The sequence below is a fragment of the Ornithodoros turicata genome, chromosome 1, assembly GCF_037126465.1.
Source record: "Ornithodoros turicata isolate Travis chromosome 1, ASM3712646v1, whole genome shotgun sequence".
Classification (NCBI taxonomy): domain Eukaryota; kingdom Metazoa; phylum Arthropoda; class Arachnida; order Ixodida; family Argasidae; genus Ornithodoros; species Ornithodoros turicata.
This window is the reverse complement of record NC_088201.1, coordinates 63,084,014-63,102,420: the sequence shown is the minus strand read 5'-3', so window position 1 is coordinate 63,102,420 and position 18,407 is coordinate 63,084,014. Positions and strand designations below refer to the sequence as shown.

The window sequence follows — 18,407 nt, the reverse complement described above, 5'->3', positions numbered from 1 at the left end:
GATGGAACTGCATGCCGTAGTCGGCCACGCTTAGGTGGCCAATGTCATGGCTATCGCGTGGGGATCCTGCGTACTGGTCGACTTCACAGGGAACTGTGCCAACATTTGTCTCAAAGCGGATCTAGGGTGTTCCTGGACCCGCCCTTGGTTGTTGGTGCGCTGAAGCGTAGTTTGATTTTCTAGTGTGGTGAGTGCTGAGGAGGTGTTCCTCGGTGAAGGAAATAGAAAAGCTTCCTGCGCGTCTCCAAGGGCCCCACAAACGCTATTCCAGCTTCTTCTTCTTCTTCTAACTGGCGTGGAGCACAGCCAAAGCTAGCTAGCAGCTTCTCCGAAGTACGAGCTGTATCCTGTAAACGCTTCGAAATTAAGAAAAAATGAACAGTTTGAATGGAAAATAGCGATTGAAGTACGCAGCCATTTTGATAGTCTTGTTCAAGAGGGCCCAGCAAGAAAGATCAAATGTCGAGCTACGAGTAATTCAGAAGGAGAAGAAGAAGAAGAACCCCACACGGTCTGGCCTGCGCCCAAATTCGGAGGTAGGAGCCTCGGAAGAGGCCTATTAGGCCTTCTCTTTCAAAATTCTCCGCGTATATTCCTTCATGCAACCGAAACAAGACGGTCTTAACATTCGAAGCACTTTCAACAAAGAACAACTCCCGCACAAAATATGTCTTCTGCCAAGATTGCTCCGGTGTCGAGCAAGGAGGGCGACGTCAGGGTGAGTTCCAAAAAGAACAAGACCCTAACTGCAGTGGTAAGAAAGAAGAGCGACACAGACATTGGAGGTAACCTACAGCAAACGGGAGAACTTGTACGGGGTCAAAGATCGTGGGTCGGGAGTTTGACCGCGCTGGCGTCCCCACGTCGTGGGTACTCGGATGGCAATGTACCACGTAATGTGGGTACAAGTACGTCGATGGAAACTCCAGCGCTTGGAAGGAAGGCTGGAAGGAAACGGGTTGTGGACGTGGGTCAGAAGACATTGCGACAAATGAACGAACTGGCAAAGTACGTCAATGCATCTGGACCGTGCGCTATCTGTCGAAATCCCGGGGCGGTGATTACCATGACGCAGATCAGGAGGAGGCGAAGGAAACTCAAGAGGCAGATGTCGAAACGTAAGTGCAGACGCACCGACATTATTTATTCCTATAGTTGAACAGAACGAGAAGAGTTTAGTCGAGTTTAGACTCAACTAAAGTTGAAAAATAACGAAAAGGGGTGAAGGAGAAATAGCATAAATGTGTGAAGGAGAGCATTGGACAAAAAGCCCACTGGTAATTTACGTTCGCACAAATGTGACTTGGTGGTCTCACAGTAACAGAACACCAACGGGTATCGAGCCCATTTCTCACTGCTGTGGGGTCTCCATCACTGGACAGCACGAGGCAGCGGAGGAAGTCAGTTACTTGGATAGGTCCACCGTCCACCAGCCACTTGCCGGAGCCGGTGAGCCCCTTTGCGTTTTTCTAAGAAAGGTTTAAAACCTTTAAAAGGTTAGGTTTAAAAGGTTAAAGGTTAGGTTAGGTAAAGGTTAAAAGGTTAAAGGAAGGTTAGTGGCGACCCCACTGTGGTGTCTTACACCATATTGAAGCGCATCAAGGAATCACCCAGCCTCATTCCTTCATTCCCAGACCTTGTTTTCTTTTCTCACTTGCCCAGATGCACATACGATACCCGCTACTACAACCACGATCAACGCGCACCACGTCCAGCAACTTAATGCAAGTTGTACTAGTGCCATTACTGCATATTTCCTGGGAAACCTTTCATTAGGCTACACACTCTTTCTCACATCTTTTCACACCTTTAAAGGTGTAATAGCGTGCATGGCGCACGCCTTTTTAGGTGTAATTTTGGTAACATCATAATGGAACACGGTTTCGCACAAATTTTCTTTACTCGAGTGTTGTCTGTCCTCCAAAAATTCAGTCTTGCAACATCTCAACATTGTTCAACAGTATTGTAGACACTTGCGCGTGCTCGGTTATCGACAGCGGGGCATATATGCATTAGCTCGTACCTACGATATCCAAGACATAATGAAAGCAAGATTTGCACTGACACTTGATCTTTAGTAATGCTTTCCGAATTTTGTTAAATATCATCCTGGAGATGCAATGTTACGCAACCAGATTGAATGTGCATAGCGCATACCTTTAAAGGTGTGAAAAAGTTTACAGTGCACAGTACGTTGGCGGTGACGCGTAGAGAAACCGGCGTCCAAGGTTGTACAAAACAAAGCACATGTTGTGTTTTTCAGACTTTCCTTTGACATACACCAGAAGCACTATGCTGCCATTCCACTGCGTTTAGCCGCCTGTTCTATCCGCTTATTGCATTCAATGCATTGCATTGCTGCTCACAGACATCATGCAACATGATTGGATAAAAATAAGGTTGCATGGATCGGAACCACTTACCCGAAAAAGACTGGAGAATTTGGCATCTTGCCGACAGTAGTACAGAGCGGTGTCGGCTGGTCGGGGTGTCCAGTAGGTGACAAACAGGTGCCTCCGTGATCTAGATTAATTACCGCACGTGCCATTATCTGACCCAGCCTGCAACCCTTTCAGCACACCAGTACGCAGCACACTTGCGATTCCTGGGAGTCGTCATCCTGACACATTTTTAATCATTTAACCCTGAGTCATCTGTCAAGCTGTCCATAAGGAGACACCATGCGAAATATTTTCGCTCTGCAGTGTATGGTCACTGCACAATCAAATTTTCAAAAACAGAAGCAGCCGCAGATGGCTGACACGATTCTCGCGTGACGTCGAAAAGTCAGTTCTTTGGACAAATAAACAAAGTTGATCTACGCTGGTCTACATCACGACTTCCCCTCTTCCTTCCCTCATTCTCTAGTTCGCTCTTTCCAAGAGTGGACGATTTTTCAAAGGAGTGCTGAACACAGGCTTTGCAACCACGCTGCGCCTGTTGTTCTTTCTTGGGAGCTCATTTTATTCATTACAGAACGCGCCACAGCCACAAACACACACAAAAAAGATTGGGGAGTCACATCAGGGCTCCTTTAAAGCAGAACACTCGACCGGAGGCCTTCGTCCCACGCCGTAGCAGACTACTGTCAGCAGCCAATAAAAGTGTTCGGATGATCTGACGTCGCAGCACGCCAGAAGGAGCAGGGAGTGATCGCCGGCGCTGTGCGCACTCTTGTCAACTAATTTTGTTATGCACTCTACCCAAAAGAGACATTTTACGTGACAGCCGTTCAAGGTAGCATACAGGGTGTCCCAAAAAATGTGTCATTGAATTATAATAAAAAAACTACGTCACATAGAATCGTGCGGTTAACGGCATTTGTTCTTACTAGGCTTTTGTCACCTCCTGATGTGAATGCTATGTAACGTAAGTTTTATTATGTAATCGTTTGCGAACCGAACTTGGAAAGTTGCCAAGTAAAGGTCACTTTTTTATCCCAACAATGTGAAGAGCATGCCGAATTTACTCAAACTCATCATAATTGACAGGGATATTGAGGAGCTATCCCATCGGAAAAAAATAGCCGAACATTGTGCTTTTCGGGGCACCAAGAACATAGTGATCGACGACTTTTTGAGCGCAATAGTTGTCAGTCCGCCGAAAGTAGGTCGCAGACCCAGCCCACAGAGTGACAGTAAAAAAGTGAGAGTTCCTGAAATTGGGAGAGGGAAGGCATGATCCCAGTGGAAGACGGATGCGATAAGCCATGCCTGTGTTATCTCTTTCAACTATCACTCTGTGGGCTGGGTTTGCAACCTCCTTTGGTGGGATTGACAACGATTGCACTCAAAAAGTCGTCTGGTGCCCCGAAAAGCATTATGTTCGGCATTTTTTCCGATGCTCTCTTCAGCCGTTCAAGAAGCTCTTCAATAGCCCTGTCAATTATCATGAATTTGAGTAAATTTGGCATGCTCTCCACATGCTCTACACACAACCACACGAGAAATACAGAGACTTATGTTTAGTAACTGATAATAAATAATTACGTATATTATGCATAAGTTTTTCCCATGTATGTACTTGCTTTGCTTCACCTATTAGTGTCCGTGTTATACTCAGAATTTGATTGTACGTAGTATGTAGAGAATTATGTATACTTAAGAGCCGTTTTTCTATATATTTATGACTGTCACTGTCCACAAGGGGGCCCTGTGCCGTGTCAAGCTTGCATATGCAGCTTTTTGCACAGAGCCGACCCACATTGTATTGTGCTCAATGTGAATAAATGGATATAAAAAAAAAACATTGGTGGGGCAAAAACGTGACCTTTACTTGGCAAATTTCCGAGTTGAGTTCACAAAAATTTACATAATTAAACTTGCGTTACACGACATTCACATCAGGAGGTGGCAAAAACCTAGTAAGAACAAATGCAGTTGACCGCATGATTTTAGGTCGCATAGTTTTTTATCATAATTCAATCTGGGACACCTTGTATATGCTCATATCACGCGGCAAATATATATATAAATATTCGGGGTCACTTCCATGCTTCTTTAAGGGAGAAATGAATGGCAGCGCAGAAGTCGTACGACGCCTTTTTTCCAAAGAAAGAATTGCGGCAATAAGCTTTAGTGTATTGAGTTTAAAGTTTAAATAAAGTTTATACATAGTCCATAAGCAGGTAGAGTATGCTTCTGTCCGCACAACAGAAAACCCGTTGTAGTGACTGCACTCTACACTATAGCAGAGTATACGACATAATCTGCATTTGCCGGCAGTAATACGGAGTTGTGTCAGCTGGTCGGGGTGTCCAGTAGGCATCAAAACAGGTGCCCCCACGATCTACGTAGATTACTTACCGCATGTGCCATTATCTGACCCAGCGTGCAACCCTTTCCGCGCTTCTGTGCGCTGCAAACCTGCGATTCCCGCGTGTCGGCATCCTATTTATTTTTAATCATGCAAAGAATAGAGATACACAAAAAGTGCAAGTGAAAAGATATTTATTAAAGCCAATTAATGCCAATGGTGTTGGGAGGTGTGCCAATTGCAATGCCAATCGTGTGAAGGAGAAAAACAAAACGAAAAACCTTCACGTTTGAAAATGACACAAGACAAGGCAGTAAAAACAGCACAAAAGCACACTTAAAAAAATATTAAAGAATGTACTTAATCGTTACCAATTTCACAGCTCCTAAATGGGTGTGGTTCAATAGCATTATAGAGATATCTTTTGTCATCGTATGACATGAGGGCAAGCTTGGTTGTTTCAATAGTGTACATACGTTGAGGTTTACTACATATAGTCTGTTGCGGATGACTTACCAGACCACTACCACTATTAAAGGAGTCATCTTTGTACACATTGTGATGCAATTCCCTATGAGCAATAGTTTTCTTGAGCACTTTTTTTTATCAATTTGACTATCATCCCTCAAATGTACGGAATACATCTTTGCTTTCAGAGCAACCAGCCCTCCCCCCTGTCTCATCCTTGAATCGGAACAATGCTCCTTTATTTTTGTTGCTATACAGTGGATGATCAGTGGGGTAGGATGAGAGATCGAGGTGATTGTCTGCAATCTTTCTAATTTCCTCTTCATACTCTGATGTCTGAAACACACCAATAATAGAATCGGTATCCGAGGACATTATTGTAATGGGACAACCAACTTTTCCATCACAGTGCAATGAACAAATTTATACATGATCAACTTACTATAGCCCACCAAACCAATCTGCAATGGAAAGTGACATTTTACCTTCGTTTTTTTCATCTCATGCGCACACAATTCTGTGACAAAATCTCAAAGAATGCAATCGTAGCTTAAACGATTACATTCGTTGAGATTTTGTTCGTTCAGCGGAAGCAGATGATGAAATGACGGTGTTATGTTGTACAAACATCTTCCTGTTTGTGGGGTAGCTACCTAGGAATTCCATGCTTCGTATTTGCCATGTTCGAACTCATCAGAAGTAATTAGACGCCGCCTCTTCACTTCGAAGAAGGCATCAACTGAGGACTCCTCATCGGACATGTGATCAATGCTCTTGTCAGTGACCTTTTATCTTTTATACAGAATAAGTCCAAACAGCAGTGAGGGCCAGTAGTTAACTACATGTAGTTAAACTACTAGTTCAACTACCAGATTGTAGTTAAAAAGTAGTTATCAACTACTTGCAGAAATGTAGTGGCAACTACTAGTTAAACTACTATTTTAAGTAGTTAACTACAGTAGTTAGGTTACTGAAGGCGCAAACTACTTCCGATTTTGCCGCAAGCTTTACGGCACGATTGTGCTTCCGACTTTTACCTTGAGCTACTTGTTTGATGAGAAGGGAGGTGCAGAGCAATTGTGTCATGCATGTGTACTAAATCTTCACTTTTAATGCTTGTCTCGTGAAGCCTCATTTGCTGTGAAATAATTCTGCAACTTAGGCACAGAAACAATCCCGTTGCAAGCTTTGTATTTGACTGTCGTAGCAGTGGCTTGAACCAAAGTTTATCATTCCGTGTGATTCATATTTAGGTGTCCAAGAACACTACAAGGGATTGGTGTTAATGGACAACGTTAAGTAGTTACAGATGTAGTTAAACTACATTGCAGTAGTTAAAGAAGTAGTTTTAACTACTCCCCTGAAAAGTACTTGAACTACTAGTTAAACTACTCCATCGCGAAGTAGTTAGTAGTTATAGTTAAACTACTGTAGAAGTAGTTAGTGGCCATCACTGCCAAACAGTCAATCCGTTGGGACTTTGTCACTCGTTCGAGGCGTAGAGGCTATTTTCTCTTATCTCCGCCCTCCTTCGATCGAAAAGAGCCAGAGGGAAAGAAATCAAGGCGGTGGAATCAAGAAAGAAAAATCAAGGCGGTGGAAAACCAATATGTGACACCTCAACAGGTGTTAACCTACGGGTTAATAATCCTTCCGTGGTGTTCTCCGTGGGTGCGACTCTGACTTTCTTGTCATTGTTAAAGATGAATAGAAGAATCCAGGGATTTTCCCAGCTGCTTTTACACAGCACAGTTCTCACAATTCATTAGAGTTTATACAGTGATGGAATGTTATTCCCGAATCCCTGAATCCTGAGTAATGTGTAATGCCACTACGCGTTACTAGGTGAAAATGTAATGGCATTACGTTACTCATTACTTCGCTCCAAAATGCAGTGCGTTACCTTAACTCATTACCCAAATGTAATACATTACCAGTGATGCGCTACTTTGCAATGCATTACTCCCGACCTCTGCAGTTGGCATACCTCCCAGTACCGTTAGCATTAATTAGCTTTAATGAATATATTTTCACCTGTACTTTTTGTGTGTGTCTATTCTTTGCATGGTTAAAAATAAAGTCTGTCAGGATGATGACTCGCGGGAATTCCAGGTTTGCGGCTCACGGAAAGGGTTGCATGCTGCGTCAGATAATGGCACGTGCTGTAATTAATAAAGATTGCGGGGCACCTGTTTTTATGGCCTACTGGACACCCCGATCAGCCGACACAACTCCGTACTACTGCCGGCAAATGCAGATTATCGTGTGCCCCACTATGGTGTAGAGTGCAACGACTACAACGGGTTTTCTGTAGTGCGGACAGAAGCATACTCTACCTGCTTATGGACAATGTATAAACTTTCGTTCGTAGTACGCAGGGTTTATTGCCGTAATTCTTTCTTTGAAAAAAAAAAAAAAAAAGGCGTCGTACAGCTTTTGCGCCGCCGTTCATTTCCTCCTTAAAGAAGCATGGAAGCGACCCCGAACATTTATATACAGTGTGTTTACTCTAACGTGTTCAGAAATTATATTTAAAGCGAGCGATAAAAGAAAAGCAAGTGGTACTTTTCTGCTACTTGAGCAAGAAACAGGTATTGCTTTACTAGTAGCACCTGTTTCTTAGTCAAGTAGCTGAAAAGTAGCGCTCGTTTCTCTTTTATCGCTTGCTTTAAATAACATTTCTGGACACGTTAGAGCAAACACCCTGTATATTTGCCGCGTGATATGAGCATATACACTACATTGAGGAACTTTCACGTAAAATGTTTCTTTTGGGAAGGGTGCATTTCCCTAAAAAATCGGCGCCCCTAACCGGCGCAGATCAAGTGGGTATAAGCACCGCGTGAGCTGACGATAAATAAACAAAGAAAGCCAGGGTGTCGAACCGAACCCGAACCGAAAACCGTACCCGAACCGTTATTTTTGCCGGAACAGAGCCCGAACCGAAATTTTTATGACACTGTTGAACCCGAACCGGGGGGGGGGGGCAGAACCATAAAAAATAATAGCAGTAACCGGTTCGCAACAAAACGGTTCGGACATAAAAGAAGTCAGCATAAAAGTTCATCTCAAATCCGAACGAAGACACATTGGTATCATCATCACGCGTCCATATCATGGATTTCGGAAATTTTCACTTAACAGTCAAACGAGGACGTATACTCTCAGCGACTTTTTAACACGTCGAAGCGCAGTTGTCCTTGTGAGCCATCTCAAAATAAAATTGTTGTTGTCCTTGTGAGCGCCGCGGCTAGCGCCCCACGCACACGATGCGGCGTCTATTCTTCAGAGACGAGGCGCTACGCGGACGAATGAAACAGGAATGGAGTAGGCCAGTTATATAGCTCTATAGGACGAATATGTGATTAAGTAAGCGCCCAACATTTCCTTTTACACGTGAGCAGTAAAAATTAAAGAAGTCAGAAACATGAGAAGTGGAGAAGGAGCGTACGCAAAATGGTGCCTGTTTGATTGGTCGTAGTTTGAAAAGCACATGCAGTTCTGCTTATTGGTAGTGCAATTGTGTCGTGACACATTGCCTTTGTGTTGTGGATTAACTAGCACACTGCTGTGAGCTCGGACAGAGCAAGGCTGGCAGACTTTTTTTCGACATGCTTGAGTACGGTTTCAGGTCGATTCACGCTGCGAATGCAGTGTGCCTTCAAGTACCGTCGTCGAAGTAAGCTGTCCGTCTTATTAGGCTTCCTTTAAGTGTACTTTGCTGGCACTGTGCGTGTGAAAAAAGATTTGGGAACAGAAAGTCGCAGGTCTACACCGCTTCATCAGCGTGGACTCTATTTACAATAAGTGTTCATCCATGTCTCCCTTCTCTCGCTGAAGGGAGTACCTGACCGCTAAAAACGTCAATGCAGACAACAGCAGTAAGCTATTACCAACGGATTTCCTGATAAAAGCAGTTTTATGAAACAAATAAGATTAGAGCATTGAAGCGGTTCGCGAACCGGTTTGCGAACCGGTTCGATTTTTGGCGTGGCCGAACCGGATCTGAACCGGAACGAAATCAAACCCACGCGAACCCGAACCGAACCCGTTTTTTTTTGGTTCGACACCCTGGAAGAAAGGCACGGGGACTTTTCGACGTCACGCGAGGATTGTGTCAGTCATCCGCGGCTGCTTCTGTTTTTTATACATTTGATTGCGCAGTGACAGTACATCGCAGAGCGAAAATATTTCGCATGGTGACTCCTGATGTACAGCTTGACAGATGAGACAGGGTTTTTAGACACGAGACGGGCTGCGCCAAATACAACCGCAAAGGAAAAAAAAAAAAAAAAAATGGCGCGCGCTTCACTAGTGGTCGGATGACGTGACGTCGCAGACTGACACCTGACATAAGAGGCTTTTCTCACCCGCGAGATTGAAAGCTTTCTTGCGTACTAGGATTGCGCGCTGCACTCTTACTTTTTATGCGAATATGTCCTAGGGCTTGGAATCCTAACTTCTACTCCTGCTGGTATATTTTGTTTGGAGCTCTTCCATGTTCTTTGAAGGGTTCCCGCAAAGGCACATACTCTGACATCAAATCACATACAAATCACATACTCTGACGCACTGCGGCAGTGACAATTATAGTGCTGGCAAAAGTAAAAAAAAAGCTCATTATTCGGATGCACTACGTGCATCTGACGTTGCTACCGTAGGGGGATGAACTGCACCAAGGCACCGTGGCCATACCAGAGCCATCGTCCGGCCCAGAGGTAGTGAGCCAGGAGACTGGGGCTTTCCTCCTCCTCATAAGCGTCGTCGCTTTTGTCGTCGGTATACTGTTCATGGTCAAGTCGACTGAAAACAGCGTCCGGGAGTACTTGGGCATGGCTACTCCTCTTGCAAGCGCCACAGGTGGGGGTCATGTGTCGCGTTATTTTGGGCTGTTCGTTACCCTCCGTTCTCTTTTTCCTTCTTATATTGCATGTGAAATCAACCAAGTGTCTTTGCAGCCAGTGGGATATGCTCGAGAGCATTTATTAAAAAGAGAACGTCTTAATTGTGAGGCAATTTTCCAGAGCATTCGACCACGAATAGCGTTCGACGGTAGCTCTGAGGATCAGTAGCGATACACGGGAGTGATATGACGAACAACTCATGTTATGTGCACTTGTAGTGTGGGTGTGTAGAGACTAAGTGTGCGTGGGTTTCATTGTAGCCCCTGCCATTCACAGCGAGCAACAGGGACCTGGGACGGCTGCTGAGCTCGGAAATAGACACGGACGATGCGGAAGATACGACAGTCTTCACGGTCGCAGAACCAACAGCGGAAGAGGCTGCAGCAACCACAATTCAGCGATGGTATCGCAGGTACGTAACGTCCGTAAAGGTACGTCCGCTGTACACAATGAATAGGGTATAGCATTACATAGGTGCAGCGTCTCTTGACCTGTTTTAGCGAATTGGATTGGGAAAGATGGTGTTGTGCTCAGGGCCTGCGAGAGAAATTATAGGCCCCGTGGATGGGTCATGCCCGGCCCCCTCCTCACGTCTCGATAACATAGGATATCCTAGTGTTCTAGCTTGTCGGCGCGTGCTGTTACATGCCGCCATAGTGTACGCGGTTCGACTTTCAGTACATGTGCTGCTTGGGCGTTACATCCATCACTTCGCAAGTGATTCGCCACGAGCTCTTGCGCGAGCCTACCAAAACGACTTTGGAGCGCGCGAACTTTAAAAATAACGATAACGCTTGCTGTGTCGGAGTTCAAGATCGTGCCTATGGTCTTGGGTCTTTTCTGGCCTCACTCCCGTGCACTTCCCATGACAAATGCGTGCTGTGACCCACCGAGAAGTTAATGCAAAGTGTTTTGTGTTCTGTCCCCTTACGTGCGGAGGACGAGATACCTTCGAGACTCGAAGTTACCGATACCATAGACAAGAACAACGTTAACAGCGGGGCACTCTCTATTCTTCGATGTACGAAACCATTCCACTGCGTGTTGCCAAAAAATGCATCCTTACATTATAATATGGCTGCTCTTCGCTGCCTTCCTACACTATTCTGCATTGCACATTAAATTACTGAGCACATTTTAATTCAGCGACATTTCCCACATACGGTCCTGATGAGCGGATTTATCAACGATAGTGAAAAGGATAGTTCGCCATTCAAGCATACATTCGTAAAAGAATTGACGAATCCCTGATTTTTCGCCAACTCGAGCTGTATAATTTACTGTCGGCATTAAATCATTGAAATGCACACTGTTTGAAATTCGCGCGCAGTTTGAAATTCCGACGTCAATGTGAGGAAATGTGGGCGTTTTTTTTTAACTTCCGTGTTAGTGCCGCGGCTATGAGCGGCGTAGAGACGTGAACAGATGGAGAGAGGACAGCAGGAAGGAGTGTGGGACAGGGGGGTTAGTATGCGTCCTGGGCCGACTTTAGGGAGAACTGTGCAGACATTCGTCTGGAAAGTCTTCGGAAAACCCAGGGAAAACCTCAGACAGCACAGCCGGTGACAGGAGGGCGTTTCTTTGGTGCCTGACTTCGATCTTCCCCACTGCAGAATGCTTTGCGTCCCACTGCAGAGCATACGTAAGGAGGAGATGTGGGAGAGGACGCTGGCGCGTGGCCATCCTCCTAAGAACATCACGCGACCCGATAAGGACATCCTCGCGCATGCGTAAACGTTCAGCGCAGTAGTATGGCGTCGTCTAAGCGTGCCAAAAATTGCAGGAATACAACGTCCTTATTTTTCGTCTGTTTACGGCATCGTGCACTGAGGTTGACATCATATCGGTCTGCCGCTTTATAGTCCTAAGTCAATAGCCGCATTGGACCGTCAGTCGATAACACGATTGCTATGGCGTCAGGTACCACGGCACCGCACCGACCGAAATGCCCGATGCAGCCAAGAAGCGGCGCCTCGATCGGTGGACAGAGAACCTACGTGGCTTCTTCAGCAGGAAGAAGCTAAACTACCTCAAAGGTAACTCATTGAAATGAATACGAATGTCGGAATGTGTCGTTACGGAAATTTTTCATTCCGACGTAATATTAAAGGAGCATGGAAGGCGCCTCGAACATTTCTTACCACTTGATATGAACGTACTTTTCCCTCCAGGGTTGTTAAAGTTACTTTTCAAAAGTATCTGAGTTCAGTTACAGATAAATGGGTCTAAAAGTATCTGACTTACAGCCATAAGCGGGAGAGTTCTTAATCTGCCGGAGGGGGCCGCGGCACAACGCCTCCCCCCCCCCCCTTCATACACAGAGGTCGAGCAGGGTATAGGGAATTCCGTGTTGTGACGTCGTGAGGCAAATTTTTACAGGATGTTCATGTTCACTCGATTGAAACACGCGATATATCCTCGAAACCTTCGTCTTGAGAGTGTGAGGAGGCTGTGTATAATGGAGGGACTGAAGGCAGGCCGAGGGAGAGGAAGGTTAGTGAGGGGAAATACCTGGAGAGGAGGAAGACAAGTGAGAGAGAGAGGATCCACGCGTGAACACAGGGGTGACACAAACCTGCCATTGTTGTAACTACCCTCAAGCGGGTGCTTTTGGCAAAACTGCCATCTTGTCCTGGTCCCACGTCATAGAAAACGTCATTTTGAGGTCATGTGACTTTGTTTACATGTCGTTTTACCGCTTACCGACATATTTCCGTCGTCATAACGCCAAGTGATAAACGTATTTTGCCAGCGTAAACTATGCGGTGCTTCTTCCGCAACATGGTAGCCCATTTCTCCTTAGGTTAAGTACATCGCATTGGCTCAGTGAGTCTTAACGCGCGGTTCGTCATCACATCTTTGGAAGTCGTCAACAGTATGAGGCCTTATGTGCAAAACTGCGCGTTTTACTGCGAGATTATCGGATAAAAATAATTACCGTGATCGAAAGACATCCCAAAACGTTGCGCAGAAACAACAACCGCATTGTTTACAAACGGTTTAGCCGCCGATCACGGACGCCGCCATCTTTAAGGTCACGTGCGCCTTTACGTTCGCTGTGACGTGCGGCCAGGGCCCGTCCAGGATGCATTCCGTTCGCCCAGCACGCTTTCGTCTACGGAGCAATACATTGGATGCCATCCCTGTGCGCGTGAAGGATAGGAGGCGAGGGGGCCAAGGAGTGGGTAAGAGTAGCAAGCCAAATTTTGGCTGACCTCTCTCAACACTTAAAAACAAGAAGGAAAAGAGATCACGTGGCCGGCAGCGAGAACGGGGTCGAAGGGATGGCGCACCGGGATGGACGAGAGAGGTTGTGCGTCGTAATTAATGATTGAAAAATTAGCGCGAGCGTATGCACGGTTGTACGTCGCGTGACCGTGATCCGGGAAATAAAGCACGTGGACATTACAAGTGGGGACTCGTTCCATCGGAACCTATCATGACCGACGAAACAGTAGCGACGGAAATTTCCCCGACACCGGCGAGAACATCATCCCGCCTGAACTCATGCAGCAGCTTCTATAGCCGCTACAACGGGCACCGCGCTGGACAGGGAACGCCTTACTTCACAGCTGCGGATGTGCTGCTAGTACGGACATACTCAGCGACAATGCGAACCACGAGGCGGGAACAAGGCCTAACGAGCACACGGCGAGGCGAGCGTTACCGCTGTCCAAGGACAACGCGACAGGGAACCGGCGCATACAATTAAAGGACCGGAGGACTTTAAGCGAAGCAAAGAGGAACTACATACTGTTCACGAGTTTAGCAGTCATATTTAGCAATCATGAAAGAACTGATGTTGTGAGGCTGGAACAACATAGAAGGGACAAATACATACAAAGCCTCAATTTGCCTAAGAAATTAACGATGAAAGATGAAAGTCACTGAAAAGGTTAGCCAGCTGTAGGACTCGAACCCACATCTTCTGGATTGCCGGTCCAGGGCTCTACCAATTGAGCTAAGCTAACACGCCTTCTCAGCGACTTCCAGGGTGCGTCACCTGAAGGGACAAACAGCCACTCTCTCTCACTCATCCTCCTTCTTTCACTCTTGCATTTTTGCTCACTCACACACACATTCATACGACGGGATCGACGCGGGTGGCAACTGATGCGGCAGTCGTCTGGGCAGTTGATAAGTTCTTGCCGTGCTTTGAGTACACCTTTAAAATCCACTTTGACCACGCATCCCTGTCATGGATGTTCAAGACAGAACAAACATCAAGTCGCGTACGGCGGTGGGTGCTACGTCTGCAAAGCTTCAACTGCGCCATTAAACACCGCAGAGGACGTGCCAACGTTCCCGCAGATGCCCTGAGCAGGTTCCCTGCTGCTTGACAGGAACAGCCCTCACATAGCCTGGCAGAAGATTGGTTTCCAATCGAGACAGAGGAACCGCTGCACACTGTTTGCTTCGATAACTGCTGGCATCATTGACAGAACTGACACATCCGTGTTAACGGACAGCACACAACTTGCGGTAGAACAACGCAGGGATCCATTCTTACAACAGATCTTCCAGCATCTTGAGTCTGGCGTGCTACCTGACAACCCGAAAGGCAGAAAGAAGATAGAAGACCTCGCTACGGACAGTGACATAACAGTAGAGGGCATCTTAATGCTCAGCATAGGCCAGCGAAGAGTGGCTTGGCTACCTAAGCACCTAAGGGAACTGGTACTGGAAGTAGAGTACGACCACCCTCTCAAGACCCTAAGGCGAATCCAAAGTCGCTTCACTTGGTTAGGCATCAGGTCAGACACCCCACGCTATGTACGAGGACGCCAACAGTGCCAAGCTTTTAAACCTCAGCGCCAGAAGCCACAAGGATTCGTGGACAGTTCCTCTGCCACACAGCCAATGCAGCAGTTAAGTGTGGACATGATCGGACCTCCTCCCACAATTTGTAGACAGAAAAAACACATTCTCGTAGTGCTCGACAAGTTTACAAGGTTCATCGAGATCTTTCCTCTACGTGCCCCGACTTCCAGCTATTATTGAGATAATGGTCGAGGTCTTCTGCCGGCATGGTGTGCCTGGCTCAATCACCAGGGATAACGGAAAACCTTTCGTTTTTTTCCCCAAGAAAGTAGATTGGACACTGACCAGATAGCACACGTTAACCAGAAACTTAGCTCATCTCAGCCGTTTGCTTTCCTTCTTAACATTTCTCTTCATTGGCATACTTCTGTTTGCACGAAGGAGCAAAGTCATTTCAAAATTCTTTTACGTCATGCGGATTCGAAGATTTGCGCTGACGAAGTCCACCCAAGCTAAATAACCGCCCCACCGCGGCACCGCCTGCCAACCCAGTGTTATATGTGAGAAATACAGACTTCAGTATTGGGAATGATAGCAAAGCACTCAGGTCGGGTTGCCTAGCCGGATTGCGCCACCTGTTGATGACGGTTGTTTTTAATGAGAAAAGGTAGTCTGAAAAGGAGTAAGTCACTAAAAAAGGGTTACAGGTAAAAGTATCTCCATTAAAATGAATCTAATATTTCACTCATGGTACACAAAAAGTATCTAATACACATACTTAGTTACTTTTACTCAGTGACTTAACAACCCTGTTACCTTCAGGAACTGTCACGCAAAATATTTCCCTTGGGAAGCGCGCATCTCCTGGGCAAATTAGTTTACAAGACTGCGCGCAGCAGCGGCGATATCTCCTAGCGCCTTCCAGTACTTTTGTCAGATCATCGGAACACTTGTATTGGCTGCAGAGAATCATCTGCTTCGGCCCCGGAGCAAGGCGCCAGGTCGATTGAAAGCTCTCTTCTGCAACAGGATTACGCGCTGCACGCGTACTTTTTGTGCGAATATGTGTCCCAGGGTTTGGAATCCTAATTGTTTACTCCCCCTGACATGTTTTTTTAAAGCCCTTTCATGCTCTTTAAAACGTATTTGGAGGCGTCACCATAGGAAACTTCTAGGTACTTAACCAGTGATACACAGGCCTCGGCAGTTTTGACTCTCGCTCACTCAAGTTCACTCACCGCCCGCCCAGTCCTTGGCTCGCTCACTCACACTCACTCACCGCCCGCTCACCTCTCAGCTCGCTCACTCACGCTCAGTTCATTGGCCGACTTGAGCGTGAGTGAGCGTGCTCATGAGTGAGTTTTACCGAGGTCTGCTAATACAGCATCGCTAATAATTGGAAAAAGAGTGCTTGAATGTGAATCTGAATGTGGGAAACAAACACGTATCATTACAGAAAATGCCTCCAATATTCTTTAGTGCCGTAGCTTTTCTCGCTCTATTTTACTAACGACTTTCTCTCTTTATAAACCAAAAAATGAAGAAAACACCAAAATGAAATACCGGCACAACCCCAATTTATTGCTTGAGAACCTAAAATATAGATATCGATAATAGATAGCTCGTGGACACCGCTAACTAGAGGGTGCCAAAGCAAACCTTCCATAAACTTTCCACTGATTTCCATTCTGGGAAACCAGACGCTTGGCACTATAGTACTGCTTTGTCCAAGGACCACCTTTAACTTTTTAACGGGCAGTAAAGTGCAAAAATTTCTACTGACCCAATGGAAGGTGCAGTTACCTTGAGAGCAATATTAAAGGAACGGGTTTCGTCCGTTGCGTCGTTCGGGATGTGATCTATGCGAGAACGAAAACCGCCAGTTACACGCACGGTCGCTTTTTGCGACGTACTTTAAATCCCATTTCCGCGATAATTATGACTCTGTGGGGTGAATTACTTCTCATTGTGCATTTTACTGGCCTGCTAAACAGTTTTACAGAGAGAAAACAGGGTGCTGAAAATGACTTCTGTGCTACTTTAGGTCTCACAAAGCCCAGTGACATACTTCGATTAAAGAATGCAGCTTGTGAAATGGCGGCCAATGGCAGCACCTCTGACCCATTGGAGGGTGTGGGCTCGAATCCCCACTGCTGGTGCCTTTCCATCAACTTCAATTTTTCGGGTACTTCGAAGACTCGAAGTGGACCTCAGCTGTCCCCCTCGTCCTGCCTCGTTTGCAGTCATTTGCTACGGTGGTAGTGCATAAATGCAGCGTCTCGTGTGTTTTTTTTTTTTTTTTTGGCGTACAGTTTACGTGTTGGTTTACGTGGCTGCTACACAAGAAATATCATGTAACGTTTTGGGGTTTCGGAGCATAGCGTGTCCGAATCTGCAGATGAACCTTCGACGTCTACGTCTCTCCACCTCCTCCACCAATTTCGTCCCAAACTCACTCGAACACGCTCGATCACCAAGCAACGGCCGTCAACGTCATCTGCGGGAGGTTCCTCAGCTGTTTCAGAACTGGCAACTATAATTGTGCAACTTACCAGTCACAGACATCAACTTAACATTACTAAATCTCACCCTATAAAACCAACGCCCAAAACCTCGCGGTCCTTTTTAGGAGAGAGAGCCCCCCTCGCAATTTTTGCGGGTTTTCTTCACGTGTGACGTCTACGTACCTTTTGTTGAACACCACGCACACGACAAACTATGCAGTTCTAAGCTTTCTTTCAAAGTGAAAAGAAAAAAAGAAAAAGTAGGCATGACAATGATCCTCGAGTTCACTGTGCAGGCATCCCACGACTATGGTCCAAGAAACGCGGAGGCACAGACCGTTCATCTCAGCCGATGACCGAAGGGCAGCAGGGGGCGATACAGGCTGCTCCCTCCGCCGTCAACGTCTGCAGAGACGGCAGCAATGAAATCCAAAAACCTATGGTCAGTGGGACTACTTCGTCACCTAGCTTTCAGCAAAATCCTGTCGGTCCACCACCCCGACGCAGCACGAGTAGCGACGCCAAGCGCGTGACCGACAAAGCGGGACCTTCTGGGTCACAGATGCCTCTGCACCGCACCAGAAGCCTCGTATGAACTGCTGTTTTCTGCAGTTGGACATCAATGTACATCACTGGCCTTTTACCTGGTGCTTGAAAGTTTGTGAAGGCGTGTGTCCTGTATTTGTACCCGTTAATCAACTGTTTTATCGCATTTCGTGCGCAGAATAAACGCTGCAAAGTCCACTGGGCAATAGCTGCCGGTAGTGAGATCTGGAAAATCAACGCTATGCAAGTGCGCGATGACTGCTTTACAAAAGCGTGTAGTGATTTGTAATAATTGAGACGTTGAACTATAAATGTGTATTTTGCAAATACACTTTACACTACGTACGTCTTATCACATCGCACAAACTACAGACAGCAGACAACGAAAAAGGCTTACGCAAAAGTCTCTATGCACGTAGCTATAGCTACGTTGAAGTATTTCTGGCAGTTATTTTTGTAGACAAATTCA

The 18,407-nt window shown here is 46.1% G+C and overlaps 1 protein-coding gene across 2 annotated transcripts; it reads left to right on the top strand.

The window, feature by feature from the left end:
* The first annotated feature begins 487 nt into the window (after positions 1-487).
* On the top strand, positions 488-18,136 carry LOC135399646 (uncharacterized). Of its 2 annotated transcripts, none has more exons than XM_064631378.1 (6): positions 488-1,118; positions 1,319-1,449; positions 9,885-10,083; positions 10,404-10,539; positions 12,048-12,163; positions 17,689-18,136. In XM_064631378.1, the coding sequence occupies exons 1-6, from the start codon at positions 668-670 to the stop codon at positions 17,985-17,987; spliced, it is 1,332 nt and encodes a 443-aa protein (XP_064487448.1). In that variant the 5' UTR covers positions 488-667; the 3' UTR covers positions 17,988-18,136. The 2 variants fall into 2 exon arrangements, with proteins under 2 accessions (XP_064487448.1, XP_064487457.1); XM_064631387.1 differs by having other exon boundaries at positions 489-1,118; positions 10,388-10,539; positions 17,689-17,904.
* Positions 18,137-18,407: the final 271 nt, after the last annotated feature.